General features: G+C 48.8%; 1 protein-coding gene across 7 annotated transcripts in view; it reads left to right on the forward strand.

Annotated features, from left to right (window-relative positions):
* LOC128143154 (C-type lectin domain family 4 member A-like) overlaps positions 1–15,510 on the forward strand; it is a 33,849-nt gene extending 18,339 nt beyond the window's left edge. For 4 of the 7 annotated variants that reach the window (XM_052790103.1, XM_052790106.1, XM_052790107.1 and 1 more), the window contains 5 exons: positions 11,742–11,837; positions 12,882–12,974; positions 14,126–14,204; positions 14,422–14,552; positions 14,832–15,510. In XM_052790103.1, coding sequence (XP_052646063.1) covers positions 11,742–11,837; positions 12,882–12,974; positions 14,126–14,204; positions 14,422–14,552; positions 14,832–14,991 — 559 coding nt within the window. In that variant the 3' untranslated portion in view covers positions 14,992–15,510. Of the gene's footprint in view, positions 1–524; positions 1,139–11,741; positions 11,838–12,881; positions 12,975–14,052; positions 14,211–14,421; positions 14,553–14,831 lie in introns of those variants that run through there. The other 3 variants (XR_008235654.1, XM_052790108.1, XM_052790109.1) reach the window with 3 other exon arrangements.
* Positions 15,511–19,706: the final 4,196 nt, after the last annotated feature.

Here is a 19,706-nt window from a genome sequence, read left to right on the forward strand (position 1 = left end):
GACGTGGCCATCAATGCTGTAGGCACAGAAGAAGCTGCATCTTGCCAGCAGGAAGAACCCTTCAGAGATGACCAGCCTTGCCTGACCTCCTTAGTGCCCCCACCATGCCTATGTGCACATATATGCATGGGCATGGCCAGTGCTGTGATGCTGTGGAAGAGATGGGGCACAGGGAGAGATCACCAGGGCTGTCCTTGCTGTGTCTTCTTCTGGAGGACAAACTTGCCCTGGAGGCAGACACATGCCTCTGCTGGGTGTGAAGTGCATGGGGTGAGCAATGGTGAGCAGCTCCCCCCACCAGGACTGAGCAGGGCCCTGTTGTGTTGGCTGTAGGAAGAAGGCAGGTTTCCACATAAGATTGGTGCCAGTGGGATATCAGAGTGGGAGGAAGGGTACTGCTTCTGTCCGTGAATCAGCATCTGGAATTTTTCTCTCTCCCCTCCAAGCCTTGCATCCCTCTGTGGCCTTTTCCAGCAGTGCTCTACAGGGTACACTGGGGAGTAACATGTCTGTCTCTATCTCAGGTTCTGGCGGACAAACGAACCAAGTAATACGGATGATCAGAAGTGTGTTGTAATCCATAAGAATACGCAACCACAAAACAACTGGAATGATGTCAAATGTGAGAATCATTATCGAATTTGTGAAGCTGCAGCAGTAACTATGTGATGGAGATGATACCCTCATCCTGAGTAAAACTGAGAGATGAGCAGTGATCTGGGAACAGTGCAGGGCTGTGCTGGGAGGGGTGGGGGACCCTGGAGCCTGCATCTTCGCTGTGCTGAGTGGGATGATGTCAGTAGAAGTGATAGTACCCCAAGTCCAGCATCCCTAGTCCACATAATGGCTCAGGGAACACATGAAGGCTCAGGGTCATCAAAGCAGGTCCTGGGGTCTTTTGTTCTCTTCTCTCTGAGTGGGTCCAGCAGCCATTGGCTGAAAAGAGGTTGAGTTCTCCAGGAAGAAGACACAAGAATGGAAGACAGATGTTCAGAGCTGCAATTTTCTTTGTCTACTTGAGCAGAGGTGTCTGCTTTTTGTTGAGTCACACAGAGAATGTCCTCTAGCTGCACTGGTTTTGCTGAACAAAAGCTGAATTCTTATACAAGAGAAAATACAATATTAGACCAATGAAGAAGGCTCTGTGCTGTGTGTGTAGCACTCTCTGTCTTTCCCTCTCTAAGCTGTGTTTTGTAGAATCATAGGATCACAGAATCGTAGAATGGTTTGGGTTGGAAGAGACCTTAAGGATCATCTAGACCACCCCCCCCTGCCATGGGCAGGGACACCTTCCACTAGACCAGGTTGCTCAAAGCCCCATCCAACCTGGCCTTGAATGCTTCCAGGGATGGGGCATCCACAACATTTCTGGACAACCTGTTCCAGGGCCTCACCACCCTCACAGTAAAGAATTTCTTCCTAATATCTAACCTAAATCTATCCTCTTTCAGTTTAAAGCCATTACCCCTTGTCCTATCACTACATGTCCTTGTAAAAAGCTCCTCTCCAGCTTTCTTGTAGGCCCCCTTTAGGTACTGGCAGGCTGCTATAAGGTCCCCCCAGAGCCTTCTCTTCTCCAGGCTGAACAACCCCAACTCTCTCAGCCTGTCTTCATAGGAGAGGTGTTCCAGTCCTCTGATCATCTTCATGGCCCTCCTTTGGACTCGATCCCATGGGAGGAAGAATCCACATTGCCTTCCCCAGCCACTTCCCTGTATGCACTACAGGGGCCTTTATCTCCTCCCACAGTATGTAGGGGTTTTGTTTGGGCAGGACCAGGATAAAAAGATGTTGCTGTGCCAGGATACAGCCTTATGCAACTACTGCAGTAGAAGTTGCATCCACCCAGTGAGAGTAAATGGCTCAGAGACAACCTGGCTACACAGTTCCATTGTACACAGCCAAAGTTCTGCAGGGGACTGGGCACAGGAAACCAGTTCTAGGGGTATTATGAGTATTTGTTTCCATGGCTGAAAGTTTTGCCCCAGAGAGTAACAGGAGCTTGTGCGAGGAGTCTGACCAAGGTACGGCCATGCTTGACCAAGTATGAGGAGCTGGCCCCAGGGGCAAAATGACTGGGTCCTTCAGTGTCACCTCGAGGCAGAAGTCCTCTTCCCAACTCAGAGCTGATCCCAGACTCACCTGATGCAGCAGCCTTCCTGGGAGGCCAACACCTCAGTGGTCGCTGTAAGGGCATACCTGCCCAGGCCAGACCATGCTGGGGAAGGGGCAGGGCTGCTGCTGCACATGAGGTCCCTTCCAGAAGTATTGCATATTGAATTGCCTTCATGTCCTTCTGCAGACCATATGCCACCATGGATCCCGCTTTTTCTCCACCCATTCCAACTTCCTGACCCCTGTGCCCCCACTTCTCTTTGTCTCAGGAAACATCATCGGCCTAAGCTTTCCCGACCAAACAGTGCCAGCTTCCCACAGGGCATTGGTGTGCACCTCCTGGCTGTGTGACTCTGTCCTACCTATGAAAGTGAATCCTCTCTCTGTATCCCAAAGAGAGGGGAGAATTTGTACTGGAGACAAGGTGACCAGGAGATTTGGCTTCCTAAGCCAATCAATGGGAGTAGTTCTGTGAATGGCAATGGGTGGTGGCAGGAGCTGCTGAATCCCACAGCCCAGCAGAGGCAAGGCTGCTGCAGCTCCATATCCCCAGCTCCAGATGGTAGTGAGACTGAGCGTGTACGTACAATATGTACATATATAGATAACCATGGAAGAAAAAGGATGTATACATATAAGCAACCACACAGGTCAACACAGACAGAAAGCACTGACACAAACAGCATGAGCAGCTTGATCTTGTTCCCCTCCCTGGCTGCTAGCAGGGTAAAAGCCTGCTAGCAGAAAAAAATTAATGTTTACACATACACAATATGGACCTGTTCAGCAGTAAGGCTTAGTCATTCAGTCTATCCATAGCTGGCCCCTGCATCCCCTGGTCTTCCCTGTACTTGGTCTCATGACAGACACAAAGAGAAAAGGTCTCTCCAGTAGCTGGTCAAGACTTCTGGTCTTCCTAGTAGGTGCCTCTCAGAAACCCTGGTTTGCCTGGGAGTTGGCTTGGACACCTGGGCCCCTGCTCCATTTTCAGTGATGGGGTTCCTGGGGTTCATAACCGTCTGATGTCGTTCAGCCACGTAATCTGACAGGTGGGAAGAGTCTGCAGTCCTTTTCTGGAAACTAGCTGCCCCCACTGGTTGACAGGGTTATGTCCACGGGTGTAGTATTGACACTTGCAGGGACTTGACTTAATTCCACAGGCTACCATCAATAACACGAGCCAACACGAAGCAGTGTCACAGACAGCTGTCAGAAAGCGGTGGTCAGCAGAGACTTGTGGTGGTATCAGGGAACTGGAGAAGTGCAGTGCTGGAAATAGCCTCCCTTCCCCTTCCTGGTGTTCCGGTCCCCTCCAGCTTCACAATGCAGAGGTGTATCTTACGTAGAACAAAATCCCTCTCTGCTGTCACTTGAGTTGATGTCCTCCAGAGTGCTCTGGTGGGAACACGACCACTGTGCTCTTCACAGCCTTTTTGTGGCTAAGATGCTTCTTGCCTCTTCCAACTGCTTTTTCCCAGTGTCAAGCCTCATCTTTCCTCACAGGTCCTACTTAAGAGGCTTCTTTTCACTGTTTCTCTTACTTTGCCTCCTCCCATTCCCCTCGGGCTCTAGCTGAGCCCAATGCTCTAGCTGTGAGCAGAACAGCACAATTTACCTCTTCCCCCTCTATGTTGTACCTCTAGCCCCAGAGTTAAGATGCGTCCCCTGGAGAGCCGCTGCTGGACAAGGAATTTCCTCCTCCATTTAGGTAGTTTTATGAGGGCCAAGATCACTCCTGCAAAGGAGCATTTTAGTCACTTCTCCCAGGGTTTATTACCATGTTGGATTCCTCCTCCATGGTGTAATTGTCTGTCTGCCTTCCAAGGATTTTACCTTCTCTGCTTTTAGTTCATTTTTCTGGTTTCCAGATCACTTGTCCTCCCAGCATGTTTCTTGGCCTCTTGGCTTGTCCCTTCTCAAGTTTTCGTGGCTATTCCTACTCTTTGACTGGTTATTGTCTTTGCCCCCTCACAGGGCTTCTGTTTTTGCTTTAGTGGGATGAAACAGCCCATGCTTTGCCTCCTTTTGAACAGACTCTGAAAAACTAGGTAGGGAGCAAAAGAAACCCAGTGGTGGTCCACCTTGGTGATCCAACTGCATCCTGTCACTTCACAGAATGGCTTTTCTCCTTCCTTCACAGGAGTCCTGGGGTGAGGCTTTCTTCCTGAAACATACAGAAGATGAGCTCTCACAGACCCAGGTCCTGCCTGGCCTTACGCGCTGTCATTTCAAGAAGGGTGATGTGTGACAGTACCTCCTCCTGGCCCTGCAAGTGAGGACCTCTTAGTCTGCAAGCTAGAAAGCATCCTCTGTAGTGGCACAGCTCCTCCCAAACCCATCCTGGGGTCCTGGCCTCGGGTCTGCCTGGAGGGGACCTCCTTGACTGGGGTCTTTAGCGATGTTCCCACTGGTTTCTGGCTTTTGCCATGCAGGACTCCCCTTTAGCCCTCACTCTGTGATAATTCTTAGCATGCAAGAATAAGGAGCAGATTTCCTTTCTTCCCTCCTCCAGAGAAGAGCCGAACCAACAGAGGGAAGGTTAAGCCTGCAGTGGTAAAGCTAGCTGGTATGCAGCCCTTGAATGACAGAACGGACCAGCAGTTCCCTCACCCAGGGTGAGCTGCGGTGAGCAGCACTGCCTGCCAGGTCCGAACATGGCCCTCTTCTCTTGGCTGTAGGAAGAAGGCAGGTTTCCATGTAGGACTGATGCCAGTGAGATTAGTGGAGGAGGAGGGCAGGGTGATTCATCCAGGGGTTTCTGGATGAATCAGCATCTGGAAGAGTCCACCTCCATGTCCCTCTGAGCCCTGGACCCCCAGGTCCTAGACCTGACCTTTCCCCTCAATGCTTGACAAGGCCATGCTGGAGGGCAACATGTCTCCAGTTCTGGAGCCCGGGGAACTAGCTGATGTGAACGATGAAGCATGTATTGTAATCCACTGGAAGGCAGAAGTACACCAGAGCTGGCTCAATTTTCCACATGAATAAGAGACATTGTCTTCAAATTTCTGAAACTGCAGCATCAACTGTCTGATGGAGGAAACCTCATCCTGAGTAAAACTGAGAGACCAGCAGTGACCTGACAAGAACACAGGATTTCTGGAATGGATGTGAATGTTGGAGCCTGCATCTTCACTCTGCTGAGTGGGAATATTGAGTGGAAGAGACAGTCAGGCAGTTGGTGAGCATCAACCTTCTCAAGGCGGAACAGTTCTAACTCTCTCATCCTCTCCTCATATGAAAGATGCTCCAGAAGAGGCTCCATTTACCTTTTCAAGGCATACGAAAGGCAATTCTCTCAATTACTGCAGCCTGTCAAAGACGCTGGCTTTGCAATGAGATTGGCTTTTTCCTGTAGCTTATTTGGACTCATGGTTAGTGGTATGGCCAGCTGCCCAGGTAACAACCTGCAGAGAACGATCCAGCATTGTCCTCATGCCTTTGGTGACTCTCCAGAACACAGGCCATATTGCCTCTGTCTTCTTGGTAGCATTCACTCTGTGGCCTGCTATCACTACCCAGTGCAAGGCTGGATGTGCTGCACGATGGGCTGGAGATGCTTTCAGAAATGCTGCTGCTACATGTTGGCTGAACAGATGTCCTGGAATGAAAGCAAGGACACCAGCACAGGGTTGGGCTCCCACATGGTGGTGATCGATACAGAAGCAAATCAGGTAAGTGGGAGTCTTCCCATGGGAGTCTTCTCCTCAAATCGGCCAGTGTCCGCTCTCCTGAATTCTCTGGCTGTGATCCTGGGTTTTGCCCTGCTGCCCCCTCATGAGATCCTGAACTCCAACATCTCATAGTCACTGCAGCCAAGCCTGCCCCCAACCTTTACATCCGAAACCAGCTCTTCCTCATTTGTAAGTGTGAGATCCAGCAGAGCACGTCTCCTCATCAGGTCCTCCATAACATGTGTCAGGAAGTTATCATCAAGGCACTCCAGAAACCTCCTGGATTGCTTGTACTTTGCTGCTGAAAACAAAGCTTGGAAACTGCTGCACAAACTGCTAAGCGTGCCGGCTGCCTCTGTTAGCTGCACTCTCATACGTACTGCTGGGGCTCAGGACTGTGGAGCTGGTGTTCAGTCCGTGAGAGTGCAAAGCACCAGGCATACTGGGAACAATTTCCTGCAGGATTAATTCTCTCTTCCTCTATTGTCACAGCTGGTAGCACTTCCTCTGTGTTTTCTGCCTTTCACTTTGTTAGTATTTCCTTCTAGACTGCTTGCCTTTATTTGACTGGTGCAGAGAAGTCTTTCCCTTCAGATCATTCTGAATTCAAGAAAACTGGAAAGCAGGATTCCCCAGGGGATTCAGGTTGATGGAGAAACTGCCATCAACCCTGAGTAAAAGATAACTAGATCCAACAAGTTCATTTCTGAACATGAGCACACTTGCTGTTCTTGATGTTTGGAACCCTCTCATACATTCTCCAACCTGCTTCAGGTGGTTGGTGGCTTCTAAAATCAGGCATTTTCGGTGCTCCCAACATGGGGTTCACTGTGTTTCCACCTCTTAAATAGGAGGTGCAACTAATTTCTTGTGTGGTATAATTTTGCAGAAAAGCTGATGAAGTTTTATCTTCTGGCTTCTGGCTTTCAGCTTCTCAGATCCTGAGCACCTCTGAGGGAAGTTGCATTCTATGTCTTCTCCTGCAACCTTGAGTCCTGCAAGACACCCTGTAACTGCAATATTTTCCTTAGTTCATGTCCCCTTGATCTTGTCTGCAACCATACTGTGCTTGTTGACTCTTGTCTATACTGCAAGGGTCTGTGAAAGTAGATTCAAGGTTTTCCAGTGCCTCTTCTACAAGTGCACCTGTTATAACCAAGTACCACTGTGGGAAAACAATGGAAGAATGGTGAGGAGGACTGTAAACACACTCAAGTGACTTGCAGCTGGGATGCAGAAAAACATACGTATCATACTAATCGTTGTTTAGTCTTGTGTGCTCAGAGGCCCCCTACCAAACATGCTTGAAATTCCTGCCCTGCTGTGGGAAAGGTCAAAGCACGGTGGTAAACTACGCCTGTGTGAATCCCTGATAACCAGGCAAAAACGGCAGGTTTGGTGATCTTCTAGCATGGAGCGAGCTCCACGGTGCTTGTGTCCCCACTTGTGTGCCTCTGCCCGGGTGCTGCTTCGGACATCCCCCGGTTGGTGAGGTAACGAAAATAAATTTACTCTTTGCATTTCATCTGTGGTATTGTGGTTGTTCCTGCATCCTGCCTGTGCCAGTTCATATAACCACTATCTTCAGTGGTTGAAGGGCAGGAGTCCCTGGCAATTCTGCACTGCCAGCTGCCACCCTATTGTCCCAGCACACTGATCTGACACATATTTGTGAAGTGAAATAACTAAGGGTCACTCGTGAAGCTCTTCATGACTGGAGCAGGTAGAAAACAGCTGAGAATTTTTACTTGCAGAAATGTGTAAAGGTGTACAGGAAGACTCAGGTCATTGATACATGCCATCCCCAGGCAGGCTGCTGGTGTTCATGGAGCAGGAAAGAGAAATAAGTTCCTGCCATTTTGGAAACATAAGATATTTGCAATGGTTCCAGAGCCTTCCACTGAGGAGGTAACCTGTCCCATCACTGGTCCCAGCTGCCTGGCACCAGGACTACTAAGGAGTTTCTGTGCAGGCCAGTGCAGAGTTTGCCTACTGTCACCACTTTGAGACTTCTTACCCCGGAGTGGGACAGAGCTGTTTGTTAGTCACCTGAGTGTTGTGAGGTCAGCTGTTTATTTGCTGGGACAGTAGCTTGATTTGTGATGTTGAAAAGAAGTTGTTTGCTGTCTTTCTGCTTTAGACCCTGTGCACACACTGAAGTGAATTCATGTGAGGGTGCTTGCACAGATCTTCATCTTGGTCAAATGGCCTGGATAGCAACAAGTGATAAAATAGGAATGTGACTGTAAACAGAGGTTTGAGTTGAATACCTGAAACTATCTGACAGTGAGTTTGCCCCAAGCCCACTTTTGTTAAAGAAGAACACGACTACCTGCTTAACAGTAACCAGGGAATTAGTGAAAGGCTTTTGAGACAGAGAAGAGCCAGTGTGAAAACAAAGCTTAAAAGAAGCAAGAATGTTTTTAACAAAGAGAAGAGAGAGAAGTGGGAAGGAAGGGGCAGTCAAGACCTGGTTTGACAGTTGCCCTGCAACTTTGCAACCTCTGTCTGTAACAGAGCATCCTCCCTGTTGGATGCCGTGGGTAGCCTGCACTCCTGGCAGTAAGGGATGCAGTATGTACCTCCCCACAACTTGAGTGTGCCTATGTGACCTTGTGCTCTCTCACTGGCCTGTGGCTTAGCAGGTTGTAGGAAGTGGCGTGGATACACAGGACCCCTGCATCTCCAGCAGGAAGTGTGTGAGAATAGGGGAACTGCAGAAAAGGGATGTGTTCTTGCAGCCTGCGCTTCCTGGGGCGGGGGTGGGAGATGGGAGATTGCACAAGTAAACATGTGAATGTGGGGATTAGTTACATAAAGATGTTGAGAAATTTGTAGGTGTTTATTAATAGCTTGTGTCTGGTATTGTGCTTTATCTGTTGGATTGCTGATACTGATCCTGAATACACAGGTCATGGTTTGTCAGTTAATTACATGTCACGAATAAATCAGTAAACTGCTTAGATCCATCCTGACTAGATTTAAACCACATGAACCAAGCACATTTTACTTCTGACAGTTTTGCACCCTCTGAATTCTTCATACTGATCAGCCAAAGTCAGCTCCCCGCCCATATGCGCAAAAGCAAGTATATTTTAGAGCAATAACAAATACAATGTATTCTCATTTTGGGGCATCTGTGGTGTAATTCAGTTCTGTTCTCCAGCAGGATGGCTGGGAACTTTTTAAAATGTCGCTTGAGAATCTCTCACTGTGCTGTGAATCCAGTAGCTAGTGCCTTCTAGTAGTTCATACCTTCTATGACAATACCAGCAAGTACCTATATGGACCATCTTTCCAAGGCAACAGAGCTGTTGGATGGTTCAACCCTGCCTGCAGCCTGTTGTGCAAGAAAACATGTCATAGGACATTCTCTACATACAGTTTAGGTTTATCTTCATTTGTAACCAGTTTTGTGCCCTGCTCTTTTGAGACTTCAACTGATGTGCTTGTGCTATTGCATTAGCTATCCCATTCCTTCCTTAGCGCATCCATGCACGCCTCTTCACGGGGAGAAACTAGCTGATGGAACATGGAAGAGCAAAGGCTGCATACCCACCCCAGTCCATTCAGAGTACCATGAGAGCCAGGAGGGATTCTTCATCCTTAGGGGTATCTTTAGGGACACTTTATCCTGCAGGGTTTTGAATCAAGTTGCCTTGAGCAGTGCTAGAACTACCACGTATGCTGCGCCTTTTGTAGTCGTGACCGAGTAAAACTTCATGACCTGTAATGCACAGGGATTCTGGCACCGTCTAGTGATCCCTTCTAACCTCCAGCTCCATAATGACAGGTCATATGTAATCCTTCCACTCAAAGCTCCCTTCTCTTTTCCTGAGCAACTAGTTAAAAACAGTGTTGCCAACTTCTTTGTTGTGCTCTGGGTTACTGGGCTTAGGCTTCACTTGGGGACTTGCCCAGACCGAGTGTCCTGGTTTCAGCTGGGATAGAGTTAATTGTCTCCCTAGTAGCTGGTACAGTGCTATGTTTTGAGTTCAGTATGGAAGAATGTTGATAACACTGATGTTTTCAGTTGTTGCTCAGTAGTGTTTAGACTAAAGTCAAGGATTTTTCAGCTTCTCATGCCCAGCCAGCGAGAAAGCTGGAGGGGCACAAGAAGTTGGCACAGGACACAGCCAGGGCACCTGACCCAAACTGGCCAACGGGGTATTCCATACCATGGGACGTCCCATCTAGTACAGGAACGGGGAAGTGGGGGCGGGGAATCGCCGCTCGGGGACTGGCGGGGTGTCGGTCGGCGGGTGGTGAGCAATTGCACTGCGCATCATTTGTACATTCCAATCCTTTCATTATTGCTGTTGTCATTTTATTAGTGTTATCATTATCATTATTAGTTTCTTCTTTTCTGTTCTATTAAACCGTTCTTATCTCAACCCATGGGTTTTGCTTCTTTTCCCGATTTTGTCCCCCATCCCACTGGGTGGGGGGGAGTGAGTGAGCGGCTGCGTGGTGTTTAGTTGCTGGCTGGGGTTAAACCATGACACCGAGTGAGTCACAGATATGCTTTCCTGCCATTTTTTTACTCCCTTTTGCAGGATGTTGTGAGTGGGTTTAGCCCTTTGCTAGCAAATACCAACACCGTAGGCATTTTCACACACATACTCACTCACCAGGAAAGAACAAACACAAAAGTAAGGCCAGTAGTATGGCCTGTGAAACTGCGTGAATATGTGCAAAAGGAGGTTGTTTGAGCTGGAATGATACTACTCCTCGTCTGTTTTCATTTGCCTCTGTGAGATTCTGTGTTGCAATGAGCATGTTGTGAAATGTTCTGGCAGAGGAATTATAAAAATTCCCCCATTTCGATGTGCTGTGGGGAACACCCAGGAGACGGCTTTTTCTGCACACCAGATTAGAGACTGTGAAGGCTCCTCACCAGTGTGGGAGCTGTCCTAGTGCGGTCTTCTGTGCAGGAGGAAGGCTGTATTCGTGGCCATATTGGTAATGTGGAGAATGTGGAGAAGAATGATACCGTGGCAGAGATAATGAATCACCAAGGGAGAGTCAGTTCTGGAACTGCAGGTAACCACAAAGCCTTCCTTTCTGTCCTCCTGTAGAAGAAGAAGGTGGTGGGGGAAAATACAGGGCTGGGATAGATCATGGCCATGCTACAGTGGCTGGCCTCATACCAGGAGAAGGGGCTTAGGACAAGAGCAAAGCAACAGATGAGGGAACTGGGGAGTGCCTGGGCTGGGAGAATCGCTCATTTTCCCAGAGCCAGGGGGAATAAAAGTCCAGGCAGACTGTGGTCTGCCATTCCCTTCAGTGCTTTTTCTGTAAACAATAGGACTGAAGAATGCTATTCTACTATCATTATCCAGGTAAAACTACCTGCATCAAGCTAAGCACAAGCCACTGCTCCCATCTCTGCTGTCTCTAAGGAGAACCAAGCAAGGGCCTTCCCAAGAGCTTCGTGGTGCCTATTCTCCCAGTGGAAACAATCTCTTCTTGTGCCTGCCTCTGCAAACACTGAGCTGGACAGTCACTCCTTTGAGTGACTATATACTATTGCATAAAAGGATTTGGGGGATAGAGACAAAATAAAGGTAGATGAAAGGAAGAAGCTCTAAAGAAAGATGAAGAGGAGGGAGGTACAGAAAGAGTGCTCAGTGAAAGACAGGGGTAATGGAGGGCAACAAGGAAGATGTGTTGAGGAGAAAGGAGGTGTGACAGGACAAAGAAAGGAGTGCAATATGGGAAGAGTACAGGCAGGGCTTGTGATAAAAAGTGAAATAAAAGAGCAGCTTCAGGGCAGCCCCTGTGTTGCCGTACTCTATGGGTCTGACCCACTGCTAATGATGGGCAGCAGGACCTGGCTACCCAGTCCATGGAACAAGGGTATCAGCGAGTTGTTGGGGTACGGAGCCGCGTGGGTTATCCTGCCCCCAACTCTGGGCTGGGGGCTTCCCACTCTTGCCTTGTGTTTTTCAGGCCCAGAAGAAGAGAGAAGCTGCTCCTGGCTGAACCCCTGGGTCTTCCTTGCTTCTGTCCTTGTCATCAAAACTGCCTTTGTAACGGTCTGCCTTGGTGGGTTCCTGGGTCTCTTAATTCCCTGGGGACGAAGGGAGCAGTTGACTGCCTTTTGCCAGATGGAAAAGCAATATCCTAGTCTCTCTGCCAGCAGGCATATGCCCTTCACCAAAACAGTCGGTTCTGCTGCCCTCTTAGTCAGGGAGTGGGGTCCCTTCCACAGTTAAGGTTCATTCCGTGGCAGGGCCTTCCCGCTGCTCCTCTCTTTCCCACCTACCTGAACAAAGCCAGTCCTGGATGAAACCAGTCCGTTTCTCTCCTCCCACCAAGAGCTGAGAAGTCTCTTCAGTGCCAGAGGGCATCTGAGTAGGTTCCCCAAAGGCTGGCTGTTGGATGTTGGCTCTCCTGACCCGGTCTTTCTCTCAGAGCTCCCTGTGACAATGTTGCAGCCAAGGAGCCAGTGTGATGACCTTGGAAATATCGGTACCAGGCTGCCCATATTTTAGCACAGTGGGGGTGAATGCATCCAAATGCTCCAGCTGCATCCCACCCACACTGCCTGGACTGACCAAAAGGGAAATCCTTTGCTTGTACTGTCCTGGAGTATCATAGTGCTGTGATGACTCCTCTGTGCTTCTTCTTAACTCCCTTGGGTGAGGCTCAACACTCAACAGTTCTATGCCTTCTTGATAAGGGTGAAAGTGGTGCTCTAAAGCTGCAATGGCCAGGAAGATTAGGAGGGAATGTATATTAATATTCCACCTTTATCAAACTTATCCCATGACTTTTTTGACCCTTTCCTGACCCCATCCTCACAGGATGTTTAAGCTGGTTTTGTCAGGTGGGAAAATGAGTCTCTCAGCCAGCAGAGGTGAGAGGAGCTCACCCGATTAATGCCTGTTCAAAGGAAGGAGTGACCAGTGGTGGGAGAAACGGCCTGCTGTTTCTCATCTCCTTGTTCAATACAGATTTCAGAGCTTTTTAATGTAACAGAGTCTCTGTAGGAGCTCTAAGCCAGAAGGTGGAGGATAGGACAGGTTTCTCATGAATGAGGAGGAAAGGATGACAGTAGCACTTTCCTTCTCTTTCCTCTCTTCCCAGTTCTTTTCCTTCGTGGAAGCTATGGCCAGTACAAGACTCTGCTCCAGAATGCTGCAGAGTGGCACTGCGTCCCCAGCATATCTGCAGGCAAAGGTGAGTGATGCTAGGAGCCTCGTAAGCAGCACTAAGAACCTCACCAAAATTTACTCTGGTGTCAGTCAACCTTTGAGGTTGGCAATGTGATTGTCAGCCAGGCTGGATTGTTTTAACGAAGGAAGCTGGAGAATTGAGGAAAGAAAATGCTGTATTGCACAATTTTACTTAGGATGCTATGAAAACATGTTCTGGGCCAGTGGAAGAGGGTGGGTTGTTCCAGACCTACCTTTGACCACCCTTCCTACTCTTCCCCTTTCCCTGGCTTTCACACAACCCCTCGACTGCTAGTCCAGTTCACTAATCTCACTGACAATGCTTCATCCTTTTGGAAGGGCTGGTTCAATCCAGCTCCACTCCCTGTGCTGCCTGTTCACACAAGCATCATGGTCAGTGCGAGGGACAGAGGTAGGAGTGACAGGAGGATGTTGTTATGCAGTCTGGAGTAGCTGGAGAGCTGAGCTGCAATCACACATGAAGTGATGGCAATGGCAAGTGCTAGAATTCCTGCAGTGCAAATTCCCAAACTCGGTTCAGAGATCTGTTCTCATGTAGCCTCATGCTCTGAGAGAATACATCTGTGGTTTTTTAATCTGTCATGTGACTTTCTGGCTATAAAGCAGATCTCTAGGAAAACCTGGCTAGTGTAAGGAACTGCCTGTGGTGGCAGCAAGGCTGTCAGAGCAGTTTACTGTATATGTCTGTCAGTCTGCATGAGTTGAGAGCTAAACACTTGGACAACACTTCTCTGATGGAAGTGTTCCCAGAAGAGTGCAAGCCAACTACTTCCCATCCTGCTTCCTCAGGAAGGGTGAGACAGAAACTGTCTTTCACCAAACAGAGGTTGCATGGCAGAACAGATAGAGAATGGGAAAGGCACTTCAGGCAGGGGCCTCATGACAAAAGCCTGTCAGGCTCTTGACAGCTTTACTTGTGGAATATGGAAGTGAGTTTTTACCTCTGTTCAGATTAAAAGTATGGTTCAGACCCCTCCCCTAGCACCTGGGACCCTACACTGAGCTCACAGAGATGAAGGACAGCACATCTTGTTCAAAAGCAGGATTTTTTTTCCCCACAGAGGAGGGCTGCATGTGCTGCCCGAAGGGCTGGAAACACTTTCAAGAAAAGTGCTATTATCTGTCCACTGATAGGATGTCCTGGCTTGAGAGTGAGCAGAACTGCACTGGGATGGGCTCCCACCTGGTGGTGATCAACAGTGAAGCAGAGCAGGTATGTGCAGGGCTGAGAGAGGGGCACAGCAGCCAGGGACACGGTGCCAGGCCCTGGCAGGGACTGAGAGCCCCTCCGTGTCCTGCAGGGGAGGGGGGATGTCCTTTCTGGATCCCTTCAGCGCTGGCTCCCCTCTGGCACCAGCCCCAGCCCATGGGGACTCCTGCCACCTCCCTCTGCTCAGTTCTGCACCTCATGGACATTGTGTTTTTTCCAGGAGTTCCTCTTCAACTTGGTGAAAGGAGTATTTACTAAAGCCTATGAAACGAAATACTACATAGGCTTAACTGCTTACAAAAATGGGCAATGGCAGTGGGTGGATCAGACTCCATATAAGAAGGCAGCCACGTGAGTATCCCCGGGGGGGGAGTGAGGAAGGTCCTGTAATTCCCACCCCTCGGTCCAAGCGACCAATACACTGCGTATGGCAGGTATGTGTCAGAGGGGTATTCCTGTCTCCAACTGCCCTATAAGTCAGAAAACTTGACTAGTTTTCTAGTCAAAACTATGACTCCTGATCTCTGTCACAGTAACATTCCCCTTTCCCTTCCACAACTGTTTGAGGTGACTTCACCTCCACTGTCATGCATGCCAATGCATTCCCAATAGAGGAACTTTCTTTTACAGGTTCTGGAAACCTGGGGAACCCAATTTACCCTTTGCAGAAAAATGTGCTGCAATTCATGTCAAGGGAAACAGAGACTCCAGCACTTACAGTAACTGGAATAACATCCTTTGCTTCACAAGTTGCTATCGAATTTGTGAACTGGCAGTCAAATTTGTCTAAGGAAGGAAACTCCGTTTTGGATGAAGGACCTGAAGGAGTATCCTTGAGAAAGGACTGCTCATGAAAGAGCTGATGAAAAGCTGGCCTGAGCTCACACAAATGCTTTATCTTGCAATGTAGGATGAGTTCCCAGCCTGCACCCCAGCATCTCTTTCCAAGATGGAGATCAGTCCTGGATGAAATCGCTAAGGCTGCTGTAAAGGACCTACTGTGCCACTTTTCACTCTCCTCCTTCACAGATGGGTGCCCTGATCCTCCAGTATGTTCCTTGATTCCTTGTCCAGTTGATATCATCTCAGTGATGCAGAAAAGGCCCTCTCTGTTTCATAAAAGGATACTGGTCCTACAAATCACTGGAGTAGAATTTGAAAGAAGAGCATTCAGTGGAGTGTGCTTGTCCAGTCCCCGAAGGGAACAATTATTCATGGCTTATCTTTAATGTTTCCTTCTTCCTTCAGCATATTCTGTGTTGATAAGTTAAAACAACCATATCAATAAATGTTAATTCTGCTCTTTGGATGAGGCTGTCTTCTGAGTGACAAGTGTCAGCCCCCCACCAACCCAGCCTCCCTGCATGGAGGTGTTAACTTTTCAGTGTGTTTGGCACCTGCAGGTGATAATATTACTGTGAGTGTGCTGGACTGGCCAGGAGCAAGAACGACCTAGTGTTAGTCTGCAGAGCATGTGAGAAAGGCTGTAAACACTTTTGGAGAATCATGTGCGAGGGAAGCAACAGAGCAGGCTGTGTAGTAGTCAATGCCAACAACTGTTTGCCCAAGATGTAGCAGAAAGGAGATGGATTTTGGAAATCCTGCTGAGACATGTGGCAGAATTAAGCACGGCAATGAAGGGGAGAGAAAGCAAACAAATATCACATGAAGGATAAAGGCCAGAGTCTCCCCAGGAGGGATTTCTAATGTGAGAAAAGGGTAGAAGAGCCCTATCAGAGGCATCACTGCAAATCAGAGACACAGAAGTCTTGAGCAAGTGCTCTGCTTCCCTCAAATTCCCCAAACCTTTGTCTGTATATGCCTCCCTTTTCATCAATGATACCCATACTCCTTGAAGAGCTGGGAGTTTCCAGTTAGTGACTAAAAATACATCCTGAAAAATCAGTTCCAGATGATTTATTTTTTTTTAGTCATCAAAAATCTGAGCACAAATTTGTGTCATTTCCACCTGAAGCAATGTTTCTGTTTTAGCCATCGAACCAAAAGCTTGGCTGTTGCAAGGTCTTGGCCTCCTATTTTCTAAAGTTGCTGGGATCTTTTCACAACAGAGAAAACTTTGTTGCCCTGTCCAACATGACAGCAAACAAAATGATTGCAATGGACTTCTCTTTTTGATTTCCCCCAACTCAGTTCTGGAAACCACAACAGCAGGGTTTTGAGGAAGAAAAAGGGGAAGATAAGACACACAGAGAGTGACCAATGTTTTACAGGAGAATTTAGAGGCAGCTGCAGTTCTGGCTCCTGCGAGGTGGTATGAGGCAGAGCAAAACTCACACCAGAAGACTGGTTTGCAAGAAAATGTAACTTGCTAGAAACAGTCTCCATGCCCCAAATTTTCTTGAGATGTCCTGACAAAAGCGGGATCTTGGGAGATGATACTGGGTTTGCCTGCAGAATCGATGAAGGGAAGTTCCTGATCCCATCTCCCTGCAAACATACACATATACATGCATACACAAGTACAAACTCCTTCTTTTATATTAGTTGTACAGTACAGCAGATGAAGGTAGACAGAGGAATTGGTCCCTGTCCCTGCTTTGTGAAGCCACTGTTGAAGGATAAGTAGTGAAAAACACTAAGCAAGAGTTTCAGCCACATCTCTGAGTAAAGCCAGTGCCCTTGACTAGTCCACCCCAATAGTAGCACTCAGGGTTTGGGCAGAGATGGACTCTGTACACAGTAGGTGCTTGTAGAGGTGTAGAATAATCATAGAATCATTTAGGTTGGAAAAGACCTTTAAGATCATCAAGTCCAACCGTTAACCTAACATTGCCAAGTCCACCGCTAAAACATGTCCCTAAGTGCCACATCTACACGTCTTTTAAATACCTCCAGGCATGGTGACTCAACCCCTTCCCTGGACAGCCTGTTCCAATGCTTGACAACCCTTTTGGTGAAGAAATTTTTCCCGTTACCCAATCTAAACCTCCCCGGTGCAACTTCAGGCCATTTCCTCTTGTCCCGTTGCTTCTTACTTGGGAGGAGAGACTGACCCCCACCTCGCTATGACCTCCTTTCAGGTAGTTGTAAAGAGCAATAAGGTCTCCCCTCAGCCTCCTTTTCTCCAGGATAAACAACCCCAGTTCCCTCAGATGCTCCTCATAAGACTTGTGCTCCAGACCCTTCACCAGCTTCGTTGCTCTTCTCTGGACACACTCCAACACCTCAATGTCTTTCTTGTAGTGAGGGGCTCAAAACTGAACACAGTATTCAAGGTGCAGCCTCACCAGTGCCGAGTACAGGGGAACAATCACTTCCCTGCTCCTGCTGGCCACACTATTGCTGATACAAGCCAGGATGCTGGTGGCCTTCTTGGCCACCTGGGCACACTGCTGGCTCATATTCAGCTGGCTGTCGACCAACACCCCCAGGTCCTTTTCTGCCAGGCAGCTTTCCAGCCACTCTTCCCCAACCCCATGCAATGCTACAGGCTTGTTGTGACCGAAGTGCAGGACCTGACACTGAGCCTCGTTGAACCTCATACACTTGGCCTGGGCCCATCGATCCAGCCTGTCCAGATCCCTCTGTAGAGCCTTCCTGCCCTCCAGCAGATCAACCCTCCTGCCCAACTTGGTGTCATCTGCAAACTTACTGAGGGTGCACTCAATTCCCCCATCCAGATCATTAATAAAGATATTAAACAGAACTGGCCCCAGTCCTGAGCCCTGGGGAACACCACTTGTGACCACAACTCTTTGGGCCCGGCCATCCAGCCAGGTTTTACCCAGTGAAGAGTACACCCGTCCAAGCCATGAGCAGCCAGTTTCTCCAGAGGAATGCTGTGGGAAATGGTGTCAAAGGCTTTACTAAAGTCCAGGTAAACAACGTCCACAGCCTTTCCCTCATCCACTAAGCAGGTCACCTTGTCATAGAAAGAGATCAGGTGAGTCAAGTAGGACCTGCCTTTCGTAAACCCATGCTGACTGGGCCTGATCGCCCGGTTGTCCTGTATGTGCTGTGTGATGGCACTCAAGATGATCTGCTCCATGACCTTCCCCAGCACCGAGGTCAGACTGGCAGGCCTGTAGTTCCCCGGATCCTCCTTCCAGCCCTTCTTGTAGATGGGCATCACATTTCCTAACCCCCAGTCAACTGGGACCTCCCCAGTTAGCCATGACTGCTGATAAATGATTGAAGGTGGCTTGGTGAGCACCTCCACCAGCTCCCTCCTATGGGTTGATCCCATCCGGCCCCATAGACTTTTGTGTGTGTAAGTGGTGTAGCAGGTCGCTAACCATTTCCCCATGGATGATGGGGTCTTCATTATGCTCCCCATCTCTGTCTTCTAGCTCAGGTTGCCGGGTACCCCGAGAGCAACTTGGAGAGGCCATGGCTTTCTGCTGGGTGGATACCATTGCTCCCTGGTCAAGCTGACAGAGCTACAGCACCCTTCCTGCATGCCCTGCTGCACAAACTGCCGTGCTGCATCCTGGTCGCTCACGCTCCCTAAGGGCTTCTTTTATAGGTGGGGCGGGGGGTGTGTGTGCTTGGCCGCTGTTGCTCCTGGCCCTGTCCAGGTCCCATCAGCTGCTGTTGGGCAAGCTGCAGGCTCCCAGCAGCTCTCTTGGCTCCCCCTGAAGTTCCCTCGGTTCGGGACCTTCCCCGCGCACTGCACTGGAATGCTGCGCCGCGGATTGTGCCGGCACCAGAGCTGCTCGCCTCGGTGGCTGCAAAAGCCTTCCTCTTAATGTATTCCTCTCTGATTTATCGGAAAGAGGTACCTTTCTCCAACATATGAGAAACAGGCATTACGTCTCAAGTCTGTTTTGGTTCAGGAGGCAGCACATGTCATAGCAAAAGGCAGAGGTAAAGATATACAGTCAGGTATAGCACTTTCAGAAAGCTTCAGAAGGACAATCCCTGCATATTGAACCAGGAGGTTGGGTGGAAAGGACAAAAAGTTTATCATATTAGTGTATTTCATGATGACATCTGCAGTCCTTGTTTTCAGGTGGACATCCTGGCCACTTCCCAACTGCCTGTGAGAACAAGACCTGGATGCTCACCACTCCTTGGCACATTAACTTTTCCTTTGGAAAGGAACTCAGGTCTGAGGGTAGGGAAGGAGCCGCACTGACATTCACTTCTGAGGATACATACAGTGAAGACGTGGTCTGACTGCAGAAAAAAAAAAAAATCTGTTGTGGTTCAAACTTGAGCTAGCTTCTGGTTTTCCTCAAGAAACCCTCTGATGCCCAGTCTTTGAGACACTGTCTTCAGCTGGAAAAACATCAGGAGAGCCATATTGGAAGGACAGCCTAGGAATACACCTCATTCCCCTGCATATTGCTTCTTTTTACAGAGGAAAGTCCAGCCAGTTCTCCCCACTCCCTCAATCCTACTCTGCAAGTCTTAGAAGTTTCCCAGTGGGAATCTTGTTGTGGGAGGGGTGGTGGTGTGCCCTGCTGGTTTTGTCCCACCTGCTCAGATAGCAGCCTAGGTAGAAAGGGAGGTTGGTTTTCTTTCTGCTGCTGACAGGCACTA

Source organism: Harpia harpyja, chromosome 6, assembly GCF_026419915.1.
Source record: "Harpia harpyja isolate bHarHar1 chromosome 6, bHarHar1 primary haplotype, whole genome shotgun sequence".
NCBI lineage: Eukaryota > Metazoa > Chordata > Aves > Accipitriformes > Accipitridae > Harpia > Harpia harpyja.